At 45.8% G+C, this 23,640-nt stretch overlaps 1 protein-coding gene across 2 annotated transcripts in view; it reads left to right on the top strand.

Annotated features, from left to right (window-relative positions):
• Positions 1 to 23,640, top strand: part of UBASH3B (ubiquitin associated and SH3 domain containing B) — a 77,267-nt gene that overhangs the window by 33,963 nt on the left and 19,664 nt on the right. Inside the window, exons 2-6 of one of the 2 annotated variants that reach the window (XM_072884620.1) lie at positions 15,569 to 15,622; positions 16,209 to 16,395; positions 16,920 to 17,118; positions 19,340 to 19,509; positions 21,728 to 21,936. In XM_072884620.1, coding sequence (XP_072740721.1) covers positions 15,569 to 15,622; positions 16,209 to 16,395; positions 16,920 to 17,118; positions 19,340 to 19,509; positions 21,728 to 21,936 — 819 coding nt within the window. Of the gene's footprint in view, positions 1 to 15,568; positions 15,627 to 16,208; positions 16,396 to 16,919; positions 17,119 to 19,339; positions 19,510 to 21,727; positions 21,937 to 23,640 lie in introns of both variants that reach the window. The other variant, XM_072884621.1, reaches the window with a different exon arrangement.

Genomic DNA, 23,640 nt, shown 5'->3' with positions numbered 1-23,640 from the left:
GACATGGGGAGAGAGAGAAGATCCCTGCATGCACACAATAATTCATATTTCATGGAACCTCCTTACCTGTGCTTCCCAAGCGTGTTTTGTGAAACTGTGGAGAGACATAGGAGCAGTGAGAGTCTAGCAGAAGCAGGTCTGTTCCGAGAACGGGGAAGGACTGAGGAAAGGTTACGTTCTCTGACATGCCTGTACACACATGAAATGGCAGCTGCCAGCATTGGGGGCACAGGAGCCTGCAGATCGGCAGCTGGGAGGCCATTATCCTGCAATATTCGTTGACTTTCTCTAAGCCTCAGCTCCTGTAGTGGTGGGATCCTCCAGACACGTATGTCTTGTTGAAACACACATTCTGCTCTTTCGGCTTTCCCAGGATAGCAATTTCTGCAAAACTTTCCCAATATATCTGCAACTGTAGCACATATTCTGTGCTTGTGTTGATATACTTTATGCGCTTTCAGATCTGAACTCTTGTGCAGTCCTGATCTTGCTCAGGCTTTCACTGTCTGCACAAAAGCCCTGCCTACCCTGATGAATCTACGGCAGAAAAATGTGTAGAGCATGCTGTAGCTGCCTTTGAACCTTCCCTGTCTTTGAACAATCAGCTCTGGGAATGCCAGAACTCACAAAGCCTCATTTTGTGCACATGTCTTTCTGATGGTTGACTGCAGCATTTCTTAGGGCTTGCTTCTGTGAGGATCCTCTGATGTCTAATAACCAGTAAGCTCACCTCACAATCTTTTCCAGCCGGTGCACTCCTAAGGTTACTTATGGCTATCCAAGAACCTATTTTTACAGAAGTTGCAAGACATGAAATATCCTTGATAGTTCTACATCTCTGTCACACTGGGTTTAAATATACTAGTAAGTTCAGAAGTTATTGAAGGGAGTTGGAGAGACTCACAGATGCACACACGGACGCAGCGCGGTCCTATAAGCCTCAGCTCCTTTGAGAACCAGACTAAAGAAAGGCCTCACTACAGAGGAAAGCTTGAAACGTGTTCCCGGGATACCCTCAAATTTTAAAACCTAGAAAAAATGCAAGAAGAAATCACAGTGTCTTCCTTTTCAATGTTTTTGAGAAGTAGGTTCCATTTTTTCAACTCCTTCGACATAAAATTTTGTATTTTCTCTTTTTGCCTTAATCTGAGGATCTCTGAGCCTGTCTCCTGGCTTGGTGATGGCAAGCCTGCAGCTGACTCAGGCTGCAGACTGTAGGGCAGCAGCTCACATGGGCAGTGACACCCTGAATGCGTTTGCATTGAGAAGGCAATGCTGGGCAGGGATAAAAGCAGGGCTGCAGCTTTCTATTCCTATGAAACCCACTGGAATGAGTTTGTCTCTTGGAATAATGGGATTCTGGACTCCAGAAGGGCTCTCCCACCTCTTGCAGCACACTTACATGCACGATTTACCACACATGCCTTGCTATTAGCCTCTGAAATTTACTGCAAAGAATTATTCTGAACTAGCATCTAGTATTCTCCTTTCTTGCCTACTTTTCACAAGGCAGCTCTTAAATATTTACCGAGAAGGAAGCTCATTCAGTCTAGGTCCTCTACCATAATGACAGGAGCCTGCCTAACAAAGTACTCTTTAAAAACCAAGGGGACTTTATAACTGATCCTTATCCACACTAAGTACCTGTCATTCATTTAACGTATAGCTCGCTCTTATTTCATCTCCCAAGAGCTCCCTCTGACAGGGCAGAGAGAGGGGGTCTCGCTGTAAGCACTGCTATTATTTTGCAGTACCAGTGCTGCAAGGTGCTCTTCCTGGGTACCGCCGCTGACGTGCCGCACTTGCTAATGCTGCTGTTAGTGACAGCGGTCTGGCTAGCAAGAGCTGAAGTGGGTCAGTGACATACAGCACAGGACAGGCTGCCTCGTCAGCGTGATGGAAAGAAAAGCTGCAATATTATTACCATTCTTTCTGCATTTAAGAAAAAAATTGCGCTTAGAATGCTTTCAAGATATCAGACACATACGCAAAACAGATAAGATGGGGATCAGTTGTAAAAGATTTGCATCGTGAATAATTTTAGAAATACACCCCCACATCAGTACTTATACTCCAGCGCGGGGGAGAGCTACGCTATGGAAATGAGGTGATGCTAGTGCGTATGTGTCTCTGTCTGTCTAACAATACCTGCCTGAAAAGATCAATCTGGATAACAAGGTCTTCAAGGCAAGCATCCAAGACTTGGCCTCCTACACAACCCTGGCAAGAGGATGAAGTGTGCCTCCACATGGGAGATGCTTCTGGTAAAGTGCTAAGGCGAGACGCTGGGTGTCTTTGGTGACTGGCAAAGGAAAAATCATGAGAAAAAACACCCTTTACTCAGACAACACATCTCATCTGCGAATCCTTATGGTCAAAACTCTTAACTAAAGGGAAGCCCCAAATCTCCCACCATTTAGGTACTCCAGCAATCACAAAACTTCAGTAGTCATATTGGCCAAGCATATGAGTAGAGGAGGCAGAGGACAGGCCAGGTTATGTCTCTGATCCTCATACACATGCACAACGAGCTTTTCTCAGACAAAAGGAGCAAGGATTATCTGCTTACTTATTCCCAGCCCATTGCTCCCAGTACCTGCTTTCTTACGTGTCAGAAATTAAAATGATAATGCTGAGAGGAGGAGAAGGAAGGAGACATAGCTAGACTGTGGGACCCGCTTCACATATTCTAGATGTGCAAAATGCAGAATAGGAGTCAAGCACCTTTACGGTCGGCGCTGTAAAGTTTGCAGGGTTTCAGCCGTGCTTAGCCTCTGGGAATTCCCATCCCTTGCAGTCGGATGAAACTGTGTGCTGAGCACTTTTTAAGACCTAACGCTGCTTGTGTTTACTCAGATGGCTCAGAAGAGACTGAAATGACTGGGGGAGAGACCCGCTGAGCTGATGTTTTATGATCTGTACTGTGGTGTGCCCTACCAAGGCCTCTGAGCCCCATTGTTCCAGGCACTGGAAAGTGCTGCAGCTGCAGAGAGCATTTTACGTTGTTAAACAGACATCTTGGAGTACAGAAAGGTGAAGTTATTCCTCCACAAACGTGAGAACTGAGCGCTAGAGTAAACCAGTGCGTCACGATATCTGCTAGATTTGGGAGCCCTTAATCGGAGGCTAGGAACTGGGTCAAGGAGAATCCCGTGGTGAGGGGACAGAGCGGGACCGTGCGGGTGATGTGCTGTGCTGAAGGTTGCGACAGACCTTCCTTCGGTCTGTTGCTGCTGCTGCTGCTTCGGGGTTTTTTTGAGAGGGGGTCGGGGTGTTAAGTACAGTCCTGCCCCAGCAAATACATATCCATTTGTTACTTGCTGGCATCAAATCCTCAAGTTTTCAGTGAACTGAAAAAAGTTACTTTTACCATGGCGAATGCTTGTTTTAAAATCCTTAGAAATTCTGCTGGAAGAAAGAATAGACCCAAAGCCTTGATTTGCAATAACCTTTCAGCACATGCTTTGCAGAAGAGCAGTTGGCGTGTGCATATGCCTCGCTAAAGTCTATAAGTACGTGCTTGAAGTTAAATATATGCATAAGCACTCTTTGGTGCAGGGATAATTACGAAATCCAGGTCTCATTAAGGTCTTCCTATTTTCTTTTTTGTAATTCGCTTACTTATTCTGCAAGAATATGATCAGATACGGGAATAAAGACTCTACAGTTAGAAGGTACAGTTTCTTCTGACAGGCCAGAAGAAAACCAGAAAAGTATGCAGGGAAATATTCCCAGTCTGTGGTAAAGTTTTCTCATTACATTCTCAGATCCTTCTTTATCTCATTGTTTCTCAGTTTATCACAATTCTTCATTTCCTGTTCCCATTTAGACTTCAAACATATATATTTTTAATGTGGCTTTTTTTTCATGCTTCCATAGTTAGTATTTAAACCTTTCAGAGACTCTTGGCTAGACCTCATGTACAAATTCCAGATAACTTAACTGGACACTACAAGGAGGTTTTTAATCTGGTATTAGAGTTTAAAGTCTGGCCAAGAGTTTATGACTTCTCATTGTTATTAATGTTATAACAGCAAAATAATTGTACTGTGCATTTTTACAGCTTCTGCCACTTCAGGCTGGTAAAGGACAGATATTAGCACAGCAATACTTCACTCCAATTTGGATAGCTCACCTTACTTTAGCGTACAGGACTCTCAAAAGCATCCACATTTGCCTAAATTTCCTCCTATTGCAACAAGAAGTAGAAGAGGCAAGCCAAAGCTGAGCTAACTTAAAAATCTCCACCAAAGTTTTTGTTACAGCTTCAGTTGACTGGAGTTTTCCTGATGTCCTGGTCTGCAGGGTTGCTTTAGAGAGTTCACCACAACCAGCAAAGACTTGTATCGGCTGAGGACTACAGAGCGATCTGAAGGAGACCAAATACTGTTACCCAAATTGAAATTCAGACCAGAGCTTGCTAACTAACTTTTTTTTCCCCCAATGGAAACTTTGACATTAGCTTTAGCTTACTGGTTTAACCACACACTTCAGAACCTCTGAGGCAAGAGGCTGAGACCTCTGTGCGATTTCTCACCCCAAGATGGAGCTTCTCGTACCATGGCACTCCCAACCCCAACACTGTTTGGGGGGTGTTTTAGCCTTGAGTCAGTGGCAAGCGTGGCTCATCATCTGCTGCATTAACCCTCCTTTCCCCCATTTCCTACAGCACTTAGGGGTTCTTGCCCAGGTCTCCCATATGAATATTGACATAACTTGGTCCTATCTAGATGGCGAGAAACAGTAAGCAAGGAAAAGCTATTTGAAATATTTTTAAATATTTGTGTTATTGAAAACAGCAAGGCTTATAAAAATTTCCTGAACAGAGCTGTCTAGAGCAGGAGGCTATTTTGAGTATCTCTTTTTGCCTTTAACCCAACTATCTCAGCACCCCACCCTTCTTCCTTCCACCTTCCTTAATTTCTTAGACTTCCTTCTTGTTGCTTTGCGTGAGTCTATTTTAGGTGTGAGAGCGTGGTTAGCTTTTCGCTAGGCATCTACTTCCCATCTTCTGTCCCTGGGGTTTGCCTTTTCAGCAAAGTTGTGAGTCCATCAGTACATACGACATGTAAGATTCCTCATGATAAACAGACCTTGCCCATAAAGAAGAGAAAATAACTGCTTGAGAAGAAAATAAGGTGCCAGAACGAACACAGCTAGGCTCTTCCAAACGCAGGAAATAATGCAAAAACTGTGTCCTGGTTTCAGCTGAGATAGAGTTAATTTTCTTTATAGTGGCTGGTATGGGGCTATGTTTGGGATTTGTGCTGAAAACAGTGTTGATAATACAGGGATGTTTTAGTTGTTGCTGCACTCGTCAAGGACTTTTCAGCTTCCCCTGCTCTGCCAGGTGCAGAAGAAGCTGGGAGGGGGCACAGCCAGGACAGTTGATCCAAACTGACCAAAGGGCTATTCCAGACCATATGGCATCATGCTCAGTATATAAAGCTGGGGAAGAAGAAGGAAGGGGGAGACGTTCGGAGTGATGGCGTTTGTCTTCCCAAGTAACCACTACGCGTGACGGAGCCCTGCTTTCCTGGAGGTGGCTGAACACCTGCCCGCCCATGGGAAGCAGTGAATGAATTCCTTGCTTTGCTTTGCTTGTGTGCGCGGCTTTTGCTTTACCTGTTAAACTGTTTTTATCTCAGCCCTCGAGTTTTCTTACTTTTGCTCTTCCAATTCTCTCCCCCATCCCACCGGGGGGGAGTGAGCGAGCGGCTGCGTGGTGCTTAGTTGCCGGCTGGGGCTAAACCACGACAAACTGACAATGCAAAGAATACCAAATTAAGCTTGCTGAGTCCAGCTGTCAGGACATGGGTGTCTTAACTCTTCCATCTCCGGCAAAAGATATTCGGACTAACAACAAAATATCATCACTTTGATACGAACCATCGCCTTTCCTCTTGGTGGAAAGTTATTCCATCTCACGCACTGACCAACTTTAATATTAAATTCCAGATAGGCCCATGAAGCCTTACTGTGGAGCCCACAGTGGGATTTAGTTGTGATATATTCCCTTCCCTCTACTAGCGGGAAAGGGACTGAAACAGTGAATGCATTTGGCTATGCAGGCCCCGACCTGATGCTTCACTGTCTTTGAACAAAACTTTGGGGGTGCTCGTTGTTTGCACCTAAGTGGACGGTATAGTCCAAATCTCATTGCTGTCAAGTCAGAGCAAGTTCAGACAAACATTCACTCTCTCCTCTGAGGATGTGCATGATACAAAGACCTGGACTCTAACCTAGAAGGAAGTTTGCATCACAAGTTTCATCACAAGATCCAAACCGAGTAGCTCAATGCTTTGTTTTCAGTCTTTAGCTATACCATGTTGACGTTGGTCTATGTTATCTCTACCCGCTTCCTCTCTGTCAGGCTGGGAAAACTTCCCCTTAGCTCTGGGGTTTACTCTGTCTCTGGAGAACGTCAGCGCTCCACTGGCACTCAAGAGGAGCTGAAACCACAAGGTTCCTACTAATAGGAGCAGCACATCAAAACCTCCTCGCATCGCACTGAGAATTTGTCCCAGAAAATGAAGGCCTTGGTGGCTTGCAGGGCTCTAGTTCCTGGTAGAGCCCAGTGTCACTGACTTCACAGAACAGCAGCTTTCTGGCAAATTGTGCAACTGCACCGCCCCCAAACTTCCTGTTTTGAAACCCCAAGAAGCTGGAAAATGTTAACACCGACACTTTAAAGTGCTACTTGTGGCTTTTTTTTTTTTCTTCTTCCTAAAGATCTACATAATACTAAAAAATTCTACATGCAAAGGAGTAAAGTGGGGCTGCCTTAAGGAACTGGGGGCAGAAAAGCAAGCGCACGTCTCTCCAGGGAGCCCCAAGCCAGGCAGAGCACAGCACGTCAGAGCATCCCTAGCAAAACCGTCCCCTCTTCCATGACCTGTCTGACATGAGGCAGCTCACTGTCCCTCCACCTCCCATCTTGCCCTCTCCGAATTAGGGTGTATGGGGTGTGCTCCGTCGCTGGGGCTGTTGGTAAGGTTTTCGGCAGCAGGTCCTGCTGCTTCCAGCTGGAACTGTGCTGGGCACTGCGAATGCTTGCTGAAACGGCGGTCGCCGAAGGCGAGCTGTGCCACTCGGAGTAAGAGGCGAGGTGACAGATGGAGGGGAAGGTGCTCGTGAAGTGGCAGCGAGACAACTGCGATTCACGTGTCGGGCAGCGCTCACCAGGCACCACGTGCCATGAGCAGCCACCTGGCCTGGCTTCCCGCTCTGGCCAAGCCATGTGGCAGATCCACCCTCTGCCTGAACCCCACCCCTGATGGGAAAAAGAGGCCCTAGCAATAAGAGGACCTTGATACAGAAAACAGAGGTAGGGCAAATCTCTGTTCCATCCCAGCTCATTTCTGTAGAGGAAGAAAAGCAATTAGAAAGAAGAAAGCATCGTGTTTGTCTTGAATGCTGCGAGGGAACTTACTTATTTCCAATCAGCATGACAACTGCTTCCTTTCCTGGCTATCGCTGAAGCTCCAGATGGTACATTTGAGCATACTTAAACCTCGAACTTGGCTCCTTGCAAAGACATTGTCTTCCTGGTTAGCTAAAAATGTATTAATAGTATTGGGATGAAAGCTCCTGCTCGCCTGCACTGCGCTATTTGAATAATGAAATCTTGGTCATTCTGCAGCATTTTGGCTAGTATTAAAATTAGGCGTTTGAAGGGGATGAGCAACTGCTGACTGTGCGCCAGTTATAACCACCTTCTATTTGAATTTATTTGTATTATCTATATTTGACTATTTTGCTAATACTCAGAATTCTGCAAACCCTTAACAGCAGCGGTATTACCTGTCTTCCTTATCCCTGTCACCCTTTTCCAGTGATTGCTCTGCATCAAGATTTTGGACCTTTCTGAATCAGCCAGCTGAGGTGCTGCCAACTCTTACGGTTTTATTAGGGAATTGTGAGACATCATTTTCTTACATCTCCAGCTTCAGGACTCCTGTTATTTTCAGAGACTGCTTTTGAGCAGTCTTTGTTTGAGCAGCTGTACATTTCTAGATTCGCACACAGGGAGAAAAGCTTAAGGAAGTGAACTAGGAAGCCAGACAACAAATGGAATCCAAACCAAAAGCTAAAAAGAAAAACAATATCATCATTGTAAGCAAAACTAATGACAAGTTTTTGCACCTGAAGCTGAAGGGGAGAATAAAAGGACAGAGGAATTTTGATGGGGTGTGACCGATTCAAATCAGCCAAAATACCCATGCCTCGTTCCTCCTCCGTCACACAGGGACCTGGTGGAGTGGCTGGCAACTGCGAGCTCAGGACTTTGACATCTAAGCCCATGCCTCATAAAAAGCTGTACTGTTATTGTTCTAAAGAAAATAATATCCTGTTTCCTTTCTAAACTGTGTATCTCTAAAAATGTTAAATGGCTGCTACATTCCTGCCTTTATCCCGGACACTTTTTATGACTTTGTACTTCCCTCTTCTTTTGCTTTAACAAGCCAGCTAAGGAGAGGATTAGGGGAATGACTTAGTGCACATGTGCTGAAGAAGAGGGGAAAAATCCGCCTTCAAAATCTTACATAACTTAAAAAAATAAACACATAAAACAGAGACACACGCCCAGGCCCTCACTCTTTGCACTTAAAAATATAATCATCATCATCATGTGGCCAGACTGCAGTTTGCCAGCTGGACTGTCCTCTGAAAAAATGAACATTTTAAATTATGGAAACTAGAAATATATAGCAGCGGGTTTCCCAAACTTATTTCTGATGATGTTTCCCATTTCTCTCTCTTTCCTATTACCAGAGCTTGCTATTCAATAGCTGGGAGTAAGCAGCCACCCCTTGGGAAGGAGGAGGAAGAGAACTACCGAGCCCTATCATGCTGTCAGGCACCTTCTATAAATATTTATGTGACCTACAGGATATAGCACAGTTTGAAATCTTGCAGCCTCCGTAGCCACTGTGCAGTCAGGCAGTTCCCCGTACTCCTCTGAAAGTTCCCGTATTTCAGGCAAGACCTGGGTCGTTACATGGCTGTGATCCGCTTATAGCATTCGCTGACCTAAATTGGGGGTGTTGTACCGAACGGCGTGTTCCTAAGGGGATCTGGGTGTGTAGCAATGAACTTGCGTTTTGTGGAGGATGTGGCTGCAATTAGAGTCACTCAATAAACGTGAGGAGGACTTTGTGTCCTCCATCATGTACGGAAAGCAACAGAAGGATAAACTAAGGTAATGCTTGAAGGATTTGAGCCAAAGCTCAGTGAAGGGAAGAAAAAGTAATTATTCTGCCATGCACTTATGTGAGAGTCATTCCTGGCTTGCAGAAACACCCAGTTTGGGGTTTTTTTTTTCTTAGCAAACTGCAGAAAAGGAACCTACCCAACCCCCTACCCTAAACAGGAACTTGATCCCTAGTGATACCTTCCTGTCCTGTCCCTATTTATAGAAGTAAGGTCACCCAAATAAGAACAGAAAAGATATCATATGATTTTTGGTGACCAACTGAATTCTGCATACTGAGAATTCAGAGGAACACATTTAAATAACCCACATTCAAAACTATTTGGAAAGAACACCTCACTGTGGCCATTTTTGTGTGTAGAACAACTAAGCAATTCATGAGACACGTGGTAAACTATTTGGAATTTGGGTATCTTTCCTTACGTCAAATAATCAAGTCATTACCTGGACAGAAATTTTGCTTGCAAAACTGTTCTTCAATGTGCAATTGTTTATTGAAAGCCTAAAATAGACACGTGTCCACTATGGTACTGTTAATGGTATAAACAATTGATGAAAACTGCAAAACTTCAGGAGTCTGTAAAGGTCACTTGATGGGCAATTGGGAAACACACACACAAAGAGCTGGGAATTTTACTGTTTGCAAAGAATTTGTAACTGCTTCCCTATACATATTGCTATACAGCAGGGTTTGAATTCAGGACCCCCGCCCCATGACTGAGTTTGACATGTAAGCTAAGGGGGGAGTTAACTATTGGGCTTCTGACCTGTACCTGGACTGACAGGCGTGCTCCAAACAGCAACTGCAGCCACATCTAGAAAAGGCCTATTTTTTGTCATTCCCTGGAGCCGGCCAGCATTTTGTTTTCTATTCTTTTACCATAAACCAACATAGACTGGAAAAAGTCAAGCTTTAAATAGATACATATACCTATTTGAATATACGTTTACATAAATACATATTTTATACGCAAGCAAAAATAAAGGTGCTTATTTTATAATCCTAACAAAAATGTTCTATTTGACAGCATTTTTCTTTCAAACTCATTTTGCATAAATCATGATCCATAATTCCTATCTTATCATGTCAGGCAGTCCTTTGAACTGAAACTAATGATGATGAGAGCCAAGTACTTCCATCATGTTTAATGCAGTTTCCAAAAAATCTTTATTTACACAGCTAAATATTTTATGGGCCAAAGATTCAGGGCTACTTGAAATGAAGAACGCATCCCTCCGAGGGGTTTTGTTCACGGATAAGAAGTTTGTCTAGGCTTGAGGCACATAATGAAAGGGAAGATTTAGTCATTCCCTTTCTTTTACAGGCTGCCTCCATCCTTCCGTTGCTCATTCACAAATCCCTCGGTGCCTCCGTAGGCAGACAACTCGTAGGTGGATCTGAGGTAGAGGCTGCTGCTAGCATTTTCTCCTGCCTCTGTGAGCAGCAGCACGCAGCGGAGCAAGCTCCCTCTTACAAACAGAGGTCAGCTCTGCCGACGGCAGGGTTTGAATCTCTGCTTATTACAGCAAAGGGAAACGGGGAAATTCAGTCCTAAGCAGCAGCCAGAGGGGCCAGCTTTACATCAATGAGCCATTGCTTCTGGAGAACAAGCAGGCTCTCCGGACCCAAGGGTTCAAACCAGCTGCGTGACTCAGCCTTGGGGTATTTGAGCGTGTGAGGAGGAGAGGAGGTTGCCTCCAGCGGTCTCTGCTCTGTAGGTGCCTGAAGGGCCAGCGCCGAGGGCTTGAACGTCTCAGCCCCTGCAGCCCAGCGATGGGGCTGGGAACCCTGCTCGGCCACGGTGCACAAAGGCACTCGCCTTCCCCGCCCCAGCACAGCGCCTCGCACGCCGGCTGAGCTCTGCTGTGGGCATCGACACCCCAAAGTTTGCATACCTTTTTAGTGATAAAATACAATGCAGGTGCAGATAAGGAACTATCTCAAAATAGTTCCCCTGTCCCTTGCTGTCGTGCTGTTTGCATTAACTTTCCCACATGGCAGTTCATTACCCCGCGGACTTTGGCACCATTGGCAGCCATACATACCCTCCTTTTTTAAACTGGAGTAGAATAGGAAAGCTGGGCACTTACAGAGGAAGGATTTCTGTGTGGTGCTTCTGAGACTGAAGGGTGTCTTTATGGTTAATGCATCATTCCCCATTACAGTCATTTCCTCTTGAAGTAAATGGGATTTTGCCATTATGCTTTATGTTTATTGATATATGTTTCCTAGCTGAATTGACATTCCCCTGTTGCCTTTTTTTTTTCTACCCTGAAATTGCAGGAAGCCAAAAATCCTTCAACAGTAATGAGTTAAGTTCTGTAGCACGCAGAGCTGTGTGCTCTCCCATTAAGTGGGCTGGGGTTAAAATGGGCACCATTTACACATTAATATGTATTCCAGGGCAGCAACACCGGTTCTGCTGTAATGTTTCAGGCTAAGGGGTCAACTGTTTAGCAGGGACGCTTCCTAGCAGTATTTTGATACTGTTTAACCAGTGATTGAATGGAGGAAGACTTTCCTTGTGACTTGACATTGAAGAGTGTCACAGGGAGGCCTTTGGCGTTGAAGAATCAAAAAAATCTGATTCTCTGTGGTGGCTAAAATACCTGCAGTGCTTTTGGAGGACACTGCTATTAGGATCTTCTTTCCCCTTCCCTAAATCCTCCATCTCCAGACCTGCAGTTGGACATAGCATCTCCCTTGCTCTCTGCTCAAAATTGCTATTACGTGTTGCTGTGCATCATTAAATTATTTCCCTGCACTTCATCTCAGAGGCAGGAGAAGTTAAGAGATGGAGGAATTGCGTGGCTCGAGGGACTACTAATGCTGTACAAAGCTTTTCACCGCCTGTCTGAATCCAGCTGCAATTTTTGCATGGCCAGAAATGTGCGATGCCGGTTTGGTAGATTCTGAAAAATAAGTTATTTTCTGGCTTTTCTTCTTTTCTGGTGCATCTGCATCACAAAACCACTTCTTACCACTAGCTACAATACTACAGCCAACTCTTGCTACCCAGCATGAGTAATTCTGAGCACCTAAGCCATAGCTAGTCACCTAATTAAGTGACCTGATTTTCTCAGGAGCAGAATATGTCTTCCAGCTCCCACTGCACTCAGCAGTTGTGAAAATCAGGCCACTTTTGCAAGTGGCCAAACATAGCTGTGACTAGTTTTGAGTACTCAACTTCTAAAAAGTTGATCTTGAGAGGGCCTGGGAGCTGGAGCACCCAAAGGATGGGTCCTCTCCAGGTTCTGGCTGGTGGCGACAGAGGAGGCTATTTGGGAGGGATGCAGTGCATGCCCTGTTTTGTGACTAACCAGAGGCTATCAGTCATCATCACCATTCCCAGCACTAAATTAAAAAAAAAAAAAAAAAAAAAGTCTGTCAGCTTCAGGTCCCATGATAGAAATATACCTTGGCTTTTGTTTGCTTTATGCAGTATTTCCTCCTTGCACTGAAAATTAAATTGAAAAGGGAGTTTATTGTCCCCATGGAAGAGATAGGCACCTTTTGAAATCACGCATGAACAAAAGCATGTGGGGCCCAGCCTAATGTTTTCTAACGCCCTTTGGGGTCCCAGGAGCACAAAGGCAGCGGAGAAGGAGCTGGAGTCAATTCCAGCAGAGCTCTATTGTGCGATTTGTTCCAAGGAAACATCAATTCATTAAGCAAACAAGTCAACAGGGGTGGGTGGCAGAACCGTCTGTCCTGCTAGATTGCGCATGACTCCTTCAGAGGTCTGCTCTGGGGTCTGGAGAGAGTAAATAACGACTGAGAGCCAGCTTGTCTGCCCTCACTTTGCAACAGGAGAGACTGCTCATTTCAAAGCCAGAGCTTCACTGGGAGGGTGTTTTTAATGCACTGCCTCGGATGCAACGCAGAGAGATGCAGTTCAGTAGCAAGACCTATGGTTAGGAGAGTCAAATTTTAGTCGTGTTTTAAAGAGCATAAACAACCTCAGCAAGAAGGGAGGTGAACTGAGCAAAGGCAACGTAACAGAAATGGATGATGAAACCAGGGTAGGGAGGATCCACAGCCAGCCAGCTGGGGCAGCTGGACATTGCTCTGCTCAAGGAGCAGCCTCCCTGAAAGGTTCCCAGCCTGTGCAAGGGGAGAGCTTTTTGCTCTTCGCTCTTGTCTGAACTACTTTTCAAAGCAAAGCAGTGGCTGTTTTGCATAGTGCGTCTGAGCCAGACTAGGAAAAGGTCAGCAACACAGAACAGACCAAACTACCATGTTGAGCGTGCAAGATACATCCTTCCAGAAGGCAGGTGCTTGGACTAGCACTCTGCTGATCTCAAATGCTGGCAGATAAGGGCAGCAAAATGCTTCAGGAGGAAGTATTTTCATAATCACACATTTGCAACACAGCCCTTTTTTGCAGCATTATCTTTCTGCCTTCCTCTTACTCTCACAGTTAACAAAAATATGTATATTCAAGGGGAGGGGAAGCCAAGGGCAGAGCTGAAACACAGCTGAGTCAACAACACATGTCTACGAGCTGGTGGGTAAAATTGCATATTCCTGCATGGTTATCAGAGTGCTTTCGAAAGTCATCACTGCAGACAGAAAGGGTGACAGAAGCGCAGTAAACATCCTACACAGCACTATGGGCAGAAACAAGAAATGCTGGAGGGTCCCAGCTGTCCTAACCCTAGAGCCGCGGGTTGGACCCTGGAGTGATCCTTTTCCCTCACTTGGACCCGCTTCCTATAACCAACCAGCAGCATCTTCTCGCAGCAGATAACACAGGGTGCGTAGTACCTTGCTCTTGTCCCTTTGGTCAGACACATTCCCTCTAGCTTAAAGATGTCAGCAAGTCTTTTGCACTATTATCAAGCTGTAACATACCATATTTAGTAAGATTAGGTTACGGCTTGAGGGCAGCCGGTGTAAACTAGAAGTTTTCCTGTCCTCAGTCAGATTTTCTGTCGCTAACAGCAGGCAGCTCTGAGACACAACATACAACGCACAGAGCAAAAGGGAGGCAGCTGCTTCGGCCAAATTAACAACAGGAGAATACAACTGGCTGTCACCTTTGTCAGCCGCTGGGCTGAAGCTGAAGCTCGTGCTTCACACGCGAATGGCAGCCAGCGGAGCTTTACCTTCGGTGGGAGCTGCACTGGTGCCTGAATGCATTCCATGTTAATCCATAACACGGGGAAAGACACCCCTGTCTACTAGTGCAGCGTGGTGGGTCTGTAGGATGTAGATCCTTTTCTGGCACTACCCATCTGGAGGATCCCTTCCCCTTCCCTGACTTCTGGGGACAACTGCCTGGAGACCCCACTCTTGCCTTCTGTGGAGGCTTCTTGCTCTTCAGACCTTCCTCCACCCACACCATTTTGCACGAGTGTGTTCTGATTAATTAGGTTAAACCAGCATCCCGTTCATTTTGGCCTCCTTCCTACCACACCTGTAGCACTTGTTTGAGAGCAATGCTGCCCTTCTGCCCTTAAGTAGGAAGCTCTGAAATCACCTATTCATGGGGAATTTGTCTCCTGAGACCCAACTGAGGGCCTGACTTCTACCCCACAACCCTAACATTTCTATCCTTTTCTGCCTCCTTCGTTCATAATTTTTGCTAAATATTTATGCCATTTGGATTCTGGGTGAGTTCCTCATTTTGGCAGTCTCTGGTGTTACAAAGCTGAGCTGATCCACAGCTGCATTTCGATGCTGATGTCAAGCATTTGGAAAACACTATTACATGTGTTACAAGTTAAACGGCACTGTGCTGGTTTGTTCTGCAACTGGAAAACTTGCTGAACGGAAGACTTGGGTCTTCCTAGCTGGAGTGAAAAGGGATTTATAGGCATCCTGAAGGGAAATAAGCAGAAGAGCACTTCCAATGTAGCAAGGACTGAAGGGAGCTAGCAAATTTTGGCCGGTTATTTTAACCTGAAAAATCTCTGGTTTGTGCCCCCTGGTGGCAGTTGAATTTTTCTTGTCGTCAGTGCTCTTGCAATGGCTGCGCTTCCAGACCCAAACCTTTTGATTTTCATGCTGAGCAAATCACCAGCAAAGAGGTCATTAAATGCCAATCGCCGGCGCTTCACTATCCAGAAAAACATCGGGCCAAGCAGGGAAAACCCAAAGGTCCATATCTCATACTTTGAACAGGCTGCATGGCTTTGCCCCTCAAACAGAGTACGGCGATTTGACAGGCGGCACGTCCGAAAGAAAGCCCCAGGGCTGAGGGAATCCGTCTGGAAAGCGTATCCCGCAGGTTTCTAAACACCCTGTTACAGCCCTTCCCAGCAAGGACCCAAGGTTCAAGCGATAGATGTGACTATAGCCATATAATCCAGCATCACTGAAATATTAATTTTATTTTGTTCTCTCTTCAGACAAAAAGCACTGGCATCGACAGGTGGAAGAAGCGTTCAAGCAGCATGCGACTGGTTGGTATGAAGTAATAAATGTTAAAAAGAGTAAAAGAAATTAGTGAATTTAATGTTTAAGATTTTAGCCATTGGAATGTGGAATGTTTAAACAGGGGCATTATCTGAAAAGCACTAGCAAAATTAGTGAGACATTATTTAAGTGCTGTAAATAAGCAATCCAGAAACAAGCCTTGTCTGAGAGAGTTTGTGATCTCGAATAATAGCAAAAAAAGGTGAGAGAAAGGAGCCACTACTCTCTCCACCCTAGCACCTTAACAGAAAACCGAGAGCTGCCTTTTCAAAGATGTTGAGCAATTTCTAGTGCTCTTCTCCCTGTGTTTTGTACACCGAAAGTCAGAAAGGCAGAAGCAGTGACCCAGGTTAGATCTTCAGAGCCTCAGTCTGAAACTAAAACCCAATTTTCTGTATTACTTATTACTGGTAATGGGCTGCAAGTGAGACAGTGCACCTCTCTGCCTGACCTGCCAGAGCTGATTTTTTCCATAAAGGGAGAACAAAAGGGAGTGAGGACAGGGGAAGTTAATGTTGCTGGAAAAGAATTATGTCTTTATCTGTCAATCTAACACTTCTGTCTTCCTCTCAGGCTGTTCTCCCATGTGGGTGACCCATTCCTCGATGACACCCTGCCTCGGGAGTACGTCCTCTACCTGCGCCCCACTGGCCCCCTGGCTCAGAAGCTGTCTGAGTTCTGGCAGCAGTCAAAGCAGATCTGTGGGAAGAACAAAGCTCACAACATTTTCCCACATATCACCCTTTGCCAGTTCTTTATGGTAAACCAGAGCTCCTCTTTCCGTTGCCTTTATGCATGCATTCATGAGCAGCCCTTGCCAGCTCCAGACTGGAGATGTTACACGCTTCATTCAGTCGCTGCGGAAGGGTTTGTGCTCGGGAGTTCGGAGGGGGGGTTGTTACCAGAACCGCCTCATGCCTGGGCTTGTTGAGGACATAATTGGTGTTTAAGCAGGTTGTTTTCAGGGAAGAGCAGCAGCAGAAGACCAAATTCTCATAATCTCAAGTGATCGTTAACGTGAGAATAGCCGGGAGGGGGGATGAGGTTAGGAAGGTTACTTGGGGATAGCTGATCCTGCTTTGAGGACAAGGGAGAGGCAGGTGATTTCTACACATACCTTTTTCTATGACCCTGTGCTTTTTCTCACTGCATAACAGCAAAGGTAGACTATTCACACCCACCCACTTGGCCTTTTCTTTCTCTACCGAGTGCACTAGAGAGCTAAGCACAGGCGTGAGGAATGATTCTCCACCTGAGAAATGCTTGTCCCGTTTCCTTTGGCAGTGTGAGGACAGCAAGGTCGATGCTCTCACTGAAGCTCTGCAGGCCACCGTGATGCGGTGGAGATGCAAATTCCCTGCCCCTCTGCCTTTGGAGCTCTACACATCCTCAAACTTCATTGGGCTTTTTGTCAAGGAAGAAAGTGCTGAGGTGCTCAAGAAGTTTGCTGCAGACTTCGCTGCAGAGGCTGCTTCTAAAGCAGGTGAGTGACTATGCTGGCGGCTACAAAGGGCTCACGGCTTGGTCAAGGCTAGGGCGTTTTCAGAAACCACAGTTTTGATGGTATGAAGAAATGAAGTTCATGAAACCAATACCTCATTTTTAAAAGTGGCCTGAAGGCTAAGAGCCCAAGAGGAACACCCCACCGGGTGCTTTGGGTTTCAGTGCTTTTTCAGTTGAAAGATCACCTCACACTTAGTCTCAAGTGTTATCTCCTGAAAGGGAAGTTGACATTTGGTGGTTCCTTAACCTTTCAGATAGACGCATTGTCTGCAAGGCTGAGCACTTCCTGCTCCACTTGCTACCTCAAGCCACTGTCACAAAACTTTCCTCAGCCATGTAAAGGCTGTGTTTGGTTTTTTTTCTGCATTTCTGAGATGCAAACAGGGCTCTGTGAGAGGACCTCAAGTACCCTGGCAACCTAGGAGGGAACCTTTTCAAATTGCCCTATCTCAGTACTGACACGGCTGGCTCCGTTGCCTGGTCCTCTACTGCTTCAGGAGCTGGGAGGGGGGAGATAACCAGAGCATCCCGTGCTCTGACGGTCACTGCCACTGAACAGGCTCTCCGGGTGTCCTCCAATTACCTCCAAACCTGGAAGTCAGAACAGCATCGGAGCATTATAATAGCTCCCTGACTAATGCTCCCACCCTCCGTCGCTGTAGTGCTCAGCCTGGACTAGTCACAACACAGCCGGTTTAGTCCTTCATTATCACAGGCTTATCCTGGAGTTTAAGTGCATCAAGATACGGCAACTTCTGAGTCCCTGGGCTGTTTCCGTGCTAGACAGGGACCCCATAACACCATGCAGAACAGCTAGAAGTCTCTGCCCCTGGTTCAGAGGAAGAGATACAGATGTGTCATGGGTTCATCACACCTCTGAAATGCATTGCTTTCATCTGACAGTGACCCAGAGCTTTTCTTCCCTTTAGAAGAGGGAGGAAATGGCTGTTATCTTTACAAATGCACATTTTGGAAGGCAGCAACAAGCACAGAGACATGAGGCGGGTCCAAGGACGGCTGCAGCCATGTAAGAATTGTACAAGTGTTCCCCTGCACAGCGTAGACATACCCTCCAAACCAACAGAGTCAGAAGGGGCAGTTCTTACCCCAAAAACACTGGCCCAGCAGAAGGAAGCATCAAGGGCTCCCAGCAAGCTTCTACCCCTGCGACTGCTCCAATTCAGACAAATTGGTTCTTTCTTAGGGGAAGCCGATTGCTGCATTGCAGTCCACAGCTTGGTCAGGTTATCCCATTAAAGTCTCTGGGGCTTTTTCAGAGATCCAGAGCATATTTTTTCTTGCTGATCAAAAAAAAGATGGATGAGCTTGCAAAGCTACCCCTGGCTGGCACTTGGAGCCAAGTCTCTGAATAGCTGCAATTTTGACTGAATAATCAGTCAAATTTAATTGCAATTTTTGGTTGAATAAGCAAGAATAAATTACATGCAAACAATGTATCCTGCGATTTCCACATCTACTGGAAGAGTCCCAATATTTCACATACTTTCACCTTTCTGCTTCCTGGAATCTTTTTCTAATAAAGGTTCTTTTTCTGCAGGATCATTTTGAATCATTTTCATATCAATGTCTGCTTCCACATTTTTTTAATACCTCACCCTCAGTGGGCAAACCGGTAATCCAGCTAATGTCCAGGGAAAAGGTTTCATCCACTCACATGAACCTGTAAATTCCATGGATCTGTAATTGCTACTGCAGGAGAGAGAACAGAGGAGGGAGAGGAAAAATTCGTGATTTTTAATTTGCTTATTTTGGAGAGATCTTCATCTGCTAATGAAAGAAAGGACACCCCTTTCCTGGAAAAGTGTCTTTTTTGGCAGATGACCCAGTGGGTTCAAAATGACAATAATTGTTATCACACCATCCAGAAACCCGTTGTTTTCTGAATGCAAATGAGTTTTGGCATTTTGGCAAGGATGCCTTGTCTACCACCCTGGTGCGACTCAGGACTGAAGCAGACCACAAATCTCTAATAATTTGATCCTAGGTACAACATATATAGGGAACTCACGTTTGACTTCCCCAAAGCCTTTTCAGAAACTGCCCTACAATTTGTTCCACTTGAGCTATCTTTAAAAGTTCAGCTCCCAGCTCCTGTTCGGAGGCGATAGACACTCTTACACCTTCGAAAAGCTGCTAATCTCGACAGTCACTTGTCGTTAACTGACATCTTCTCGTTGCAGATGTTCACGTGGAGCCCCACAAGAAGCAGCTCCACGTGACGCTGGCCTATCACTTCCAGACCAGCCACCTGCCCACACTGGAGAAGTTAGCGCAGAACATCGATGTCAAGCTGGGCTGCGACTGGGTTGCCGCGATATTCTCCCGAGACATACGCTTTGTTAATCATGAGGTAAATTTTTGGAGCTTGTTTCAGTCCAAAAATTAAAAAAAAATAAAAAGAGGACCTAGCAGAGTCGCAGGCTGTTTTAGCTGCATTTGCAGCTGGAGAGTGCTCACAAGCTGCGAGTTGAATGAGGACTCCCATGGCCGCTGCCGAGAGCTGCACGGATACACAGCGCAGACTATACAGACATTAAGGAATTTGCCTCGGGTCCCGCAAGGACACCCAGAACATAGATCTCCCACATCCCACCAGTCATCTTAACAAACAAGCCATCTTGCCTTTTTTTGCTTTTTACTCATACTGTCTAGACTTGCTATTTCACCCACCTCATTTCTTGCTTCTTGCGGGAACCACGTCCTGCTGGATTAATTAATTCTAACAATGACTCTCCTCTCAGCTCAAAGTAAGCTGGTCTGATCTCGCAAGAACCAGGCCAGTATATTAACCTGACCACAATCCACTTCTTCTGTACAGACTTGACATTATTATTAATCACAGCATTTGGTTTCGTCACGTAAGAAACATTTACCCTCATGGCCTATATACTTCAACTACTCGTATGGATTCTATAACTGCAGTATCTAAGTGTCTTAACATAGTTTTCTGAATAATGTTGTTGTCCAACACAATATACAGAAAAAAATACATTATTTCCATTTTGTAGATTGGGATCTTGGGCATAGAGAAACCACGCGTGAGATTCATCTCACCTCCCTGTAAATATCCCCAAGTTAGACCTCTTAAGTCTGAGCCAGTCTGCGGCTCCCTTTGCACTGAGGCTCGGTGCGGAGGAACTGGCACCTCCAGAAAGTGAGTCATCTGACCCATCTAAGATGTCTATCACGGGACAAGATGAATCAACTTCTGGAGGAGGGAGCCTCCAGAAGGTGCCTTGCTCAGGCTTAGGCAGCTAACTAGACTCCTAAGGTTGGGGAGATTAACCCCACCAAAGTGCATTGTCCAGAATCGGGCACACAAAACCTGTGGCAGAGTGGGAAAAAGTTATTTTAGTCCAGCACACGATACACCACAGAGTAAACACATGCCAAAGCTTCCAGAGAGCTGAAGGCTCTCATGCACGGGGCTCTGACCCAGCCCAGGCCACGCTTCCCATGCGTGACAGCCTCCTTTCCTATCCAAAGAGTCATCTTGTCCTTTAGAAGCTGCAAGTAGTCAACACTATCACTGATTGCAAAGGGAGTTGCTGATGAAAACCAGCTCGCATCTTTGCACATCTAACTTCAGGCAGCCATGTGTGAAAGTTTTGGCCTTGTGGTATCAGGTGACAGTGACTAGTTTCCATCTTCCTTTGAAGATACCACAAACAGTCTAGGAGGATTAGTGAGCAAACGGGCTGACACCATCAGGAGATCAGAGCTGCTCAGCAGATGATGGTTTTTGTTTGCGTGATGCCATTGCAGAAGTTAGGCTTGGCCAGGGACAATAACAGGTTTGTTCTCCCTTTAAATGGGGGACTGCTGTAGCCATTTCTGAGGAAAGTTACTGATAGACATTTAATACATGTGGATTCCTCATGCTCCAGTGAAGAGAAGATTACAGAATTATACTCACTGATCTTTTCCCCCACCTTTTAACTTAATCCTGTTCATGTTAGGAGATACAAAGAAAACAATGTGGCCACATCCCAATATTTCTCACCACCTGTGTTTTTCCCTGTGTGTTCTCATGAACAGTTTTGAGAGCAGGGTGTCACAGATTCAAACCTGTTAGCCTCCCAACAGTGTCTCTGCCTCGTCTTCTAAAGCAGCAGCAACAAGGAGAACCGCTCTTTCAGATCAAGCACGAGTAGGTAAACCAGAAATGGTTACTGACCACTAGAGCTGCATACATTCCAGGTCCCAATAAGAATTTGGTTCCGTTTTTAACAGGGAACTTAGATTTAAGCACATGGTCATGTTTTTGCCCACTCTAAAAAATCATGCCCCCCTTTCCCTCCTGGTTATCAAAGACAGGCCTGGAATCAAAGAGGAAAGAAGGAGTAAATACCAAGAAAAGCTTTCCAACAGCAAAGAGTGGCAAGTGGCAGGAATTCCCTGAAGGTAAAGCTTTCCTGGATAAAGCACAGAGTGATGCATTACAAGGAGAGCTGTTCCCACCTTGCTAAGGTTAAAGGTCTATATGGGATTGCTCCTACCCCATTCTGCTAAAGGTTCCCTTCCATTAACAATCCTTTCATTCATTTGTGCTTCTGTTTCTCCCCCAGACTCTGCAAGTGATCTATCCTTACACCCCTCAGAATGATGACGAACTGGAGCTGGTCCCAGGGGATTTTATTTTCATGTCCCCAGTGGAACAAACCAGTACAAGTGAGGGCTGGATTTACGGCATTTCCCTTGCAACTGGCTGTTCTGGGCTACTGCCTGAAAATTACATCACGAAGGCGGATGAATGTGGGACCTGGGTGTTTCATGGGTAGGTAAAGCTGCTCAGTTCAGTTGCCATCGCTGTAAAAAGGGGGCCCGGCAGCTGGGATTTCACCTGGGTAAGTGAAGAGTCTCCCAGGGCTGCTGAGAAGGTCACTTGGGGGAAACATACTGGCACACAAAGCCCCATCTCATAAGCAAAGGAAGAGCAGATGCTATCCCTGTGCATGGGATTAGAGGACGATGTGATTTATTTAGCTAAGATGTTACAGCAACTATTACTCATAGGATCGCTGCTGCTGGTTAACGGAGACAGAGCAGATGGCCGCTGTAGAGCCACTGCTGTGTAGACACCTCTGTGGTGGGACTAGGATCAGGAAGGTTTAAATTTGAGCATTAATTTGGGAAGCGAGATCTGCGGTGTATCGTTCCCTGGGGAAAAGGACTTGGGATCAGCGATGTTTCTTAAGATACTTAGAAAGATTTTCAGAAGCGGTTAGTTGCCTGCCTGCCATTGGCTTCAATGAGAATGCAGACCTCACATTTTGAATAAGGTTATGGCTTATGCCTCTTGATTTTGATGGGAATTAGTTAAACAGCAATAAAAAACTAGTGCTTGAGGGGTGGGTCTGAGCACTCCTGCAAGGCTGTCTGCATCTCGAAGCACCCAAACACCTTTGACAAATCTGGAGCGTAGGGAGTAGTCTGTATGTAGGAGCACAAGAGGACAAGGAGAGGGGAGAGGCACGTTCCTGCCTGCTGCCCCCCTGCAAAGCACCGTGCAGGTACAGAAGTTTGGTTACAGTCACAGCAGCGAGCGGGTTAGTTACAAAGGGAAGGGACGGAGATAGAGAACAAAACACAGACAGTTCGTATTTCAGATTGCAGTGGGCAAACATGACCTGTGGGGAGGGTCTCTGAGCAGAAAGGGCAAGCGTTCGGTAACCCATGTCAGCCAGAGGAACGGACCTAACTCGGCGCTTAGTAGAAACTGATCCAACAACTCCTCAAATCAAGCAAAATCCAGGAAACAAAAAGAGCAAAAAGGGCAAGCAGGCTTTTTCTTTGCCTGTGACTTTTCAGGCATAACACATGCAACGTGGTGAATGACAGATGGAGAGCAGGCACAGGGCAATCATAGCTTGCAGGCTGGCTTCCAGATGTGACTGCCACCGACCGCTGCCCTTCTGTAAACCAGCCCTGAGTCCTCCCCAACCCAGAATTCCGTCAGGCAGCGACAAGCATAGCAAGAGATCACTCATTTACCCCTCTTGCCACAACCATCTGTTCTTTTTTTGGCTGCCCTCTGAGAAATGGACATCATTAATAAAGGGCTTTTATCCATATGTTTGCGAAATGCAACAAACTTATCTATACAGAGTCTGTCACCATCAAACTTCAACTCACCTTTCATTACGAGGAAAGAAAAGACCTCCAGTAACCAGGGCTTAAAGAAACAAAAATCAAGACACATGGGCAAAGTCAATCAGAGAGTTTGTATGAAGACGGGACTTAATGCAGACCCCCCAATCTCCAATCCAGCAAGACCATCCTTTCTTCCCCTAAAATTTGCCAGCCAAAATGGTCTCAGGTCCACATACGCTGCAGCAGCCTGCTCCAGTGGATTCTGCTTTTTTTTCTTACAGTGCCTGGAAGGGTTTTGAGGCCTAGGGACTAGCATGGGAAAGAATTACTATTGCAGCAGAGACTAAAAGGAAAGCCAAATGTTTTGTAACTCCAGCACCTCTGCCTC

This window comes from Ciconia boyciana, chromosome 20 (genome assembly GCF_034638445.1).
Source record: "Ciconia boyciana chromosome 20, ASM3463844v1, whole genome shotgun sequence".
In the NCBI taxonomy this organism is placed as follows: domain Eukaryota; kingdom Metazoa; phylum Chordata; class Aves; order Ciconiiformes; family Ciconiidae; genus Ciconia; species Ciconia boyciana.
The sequence above is the reverse complement of the archived record's forward strand: the minus strand, read 5'-3'. Positions and strand labels throughout refer to the sequence as shown.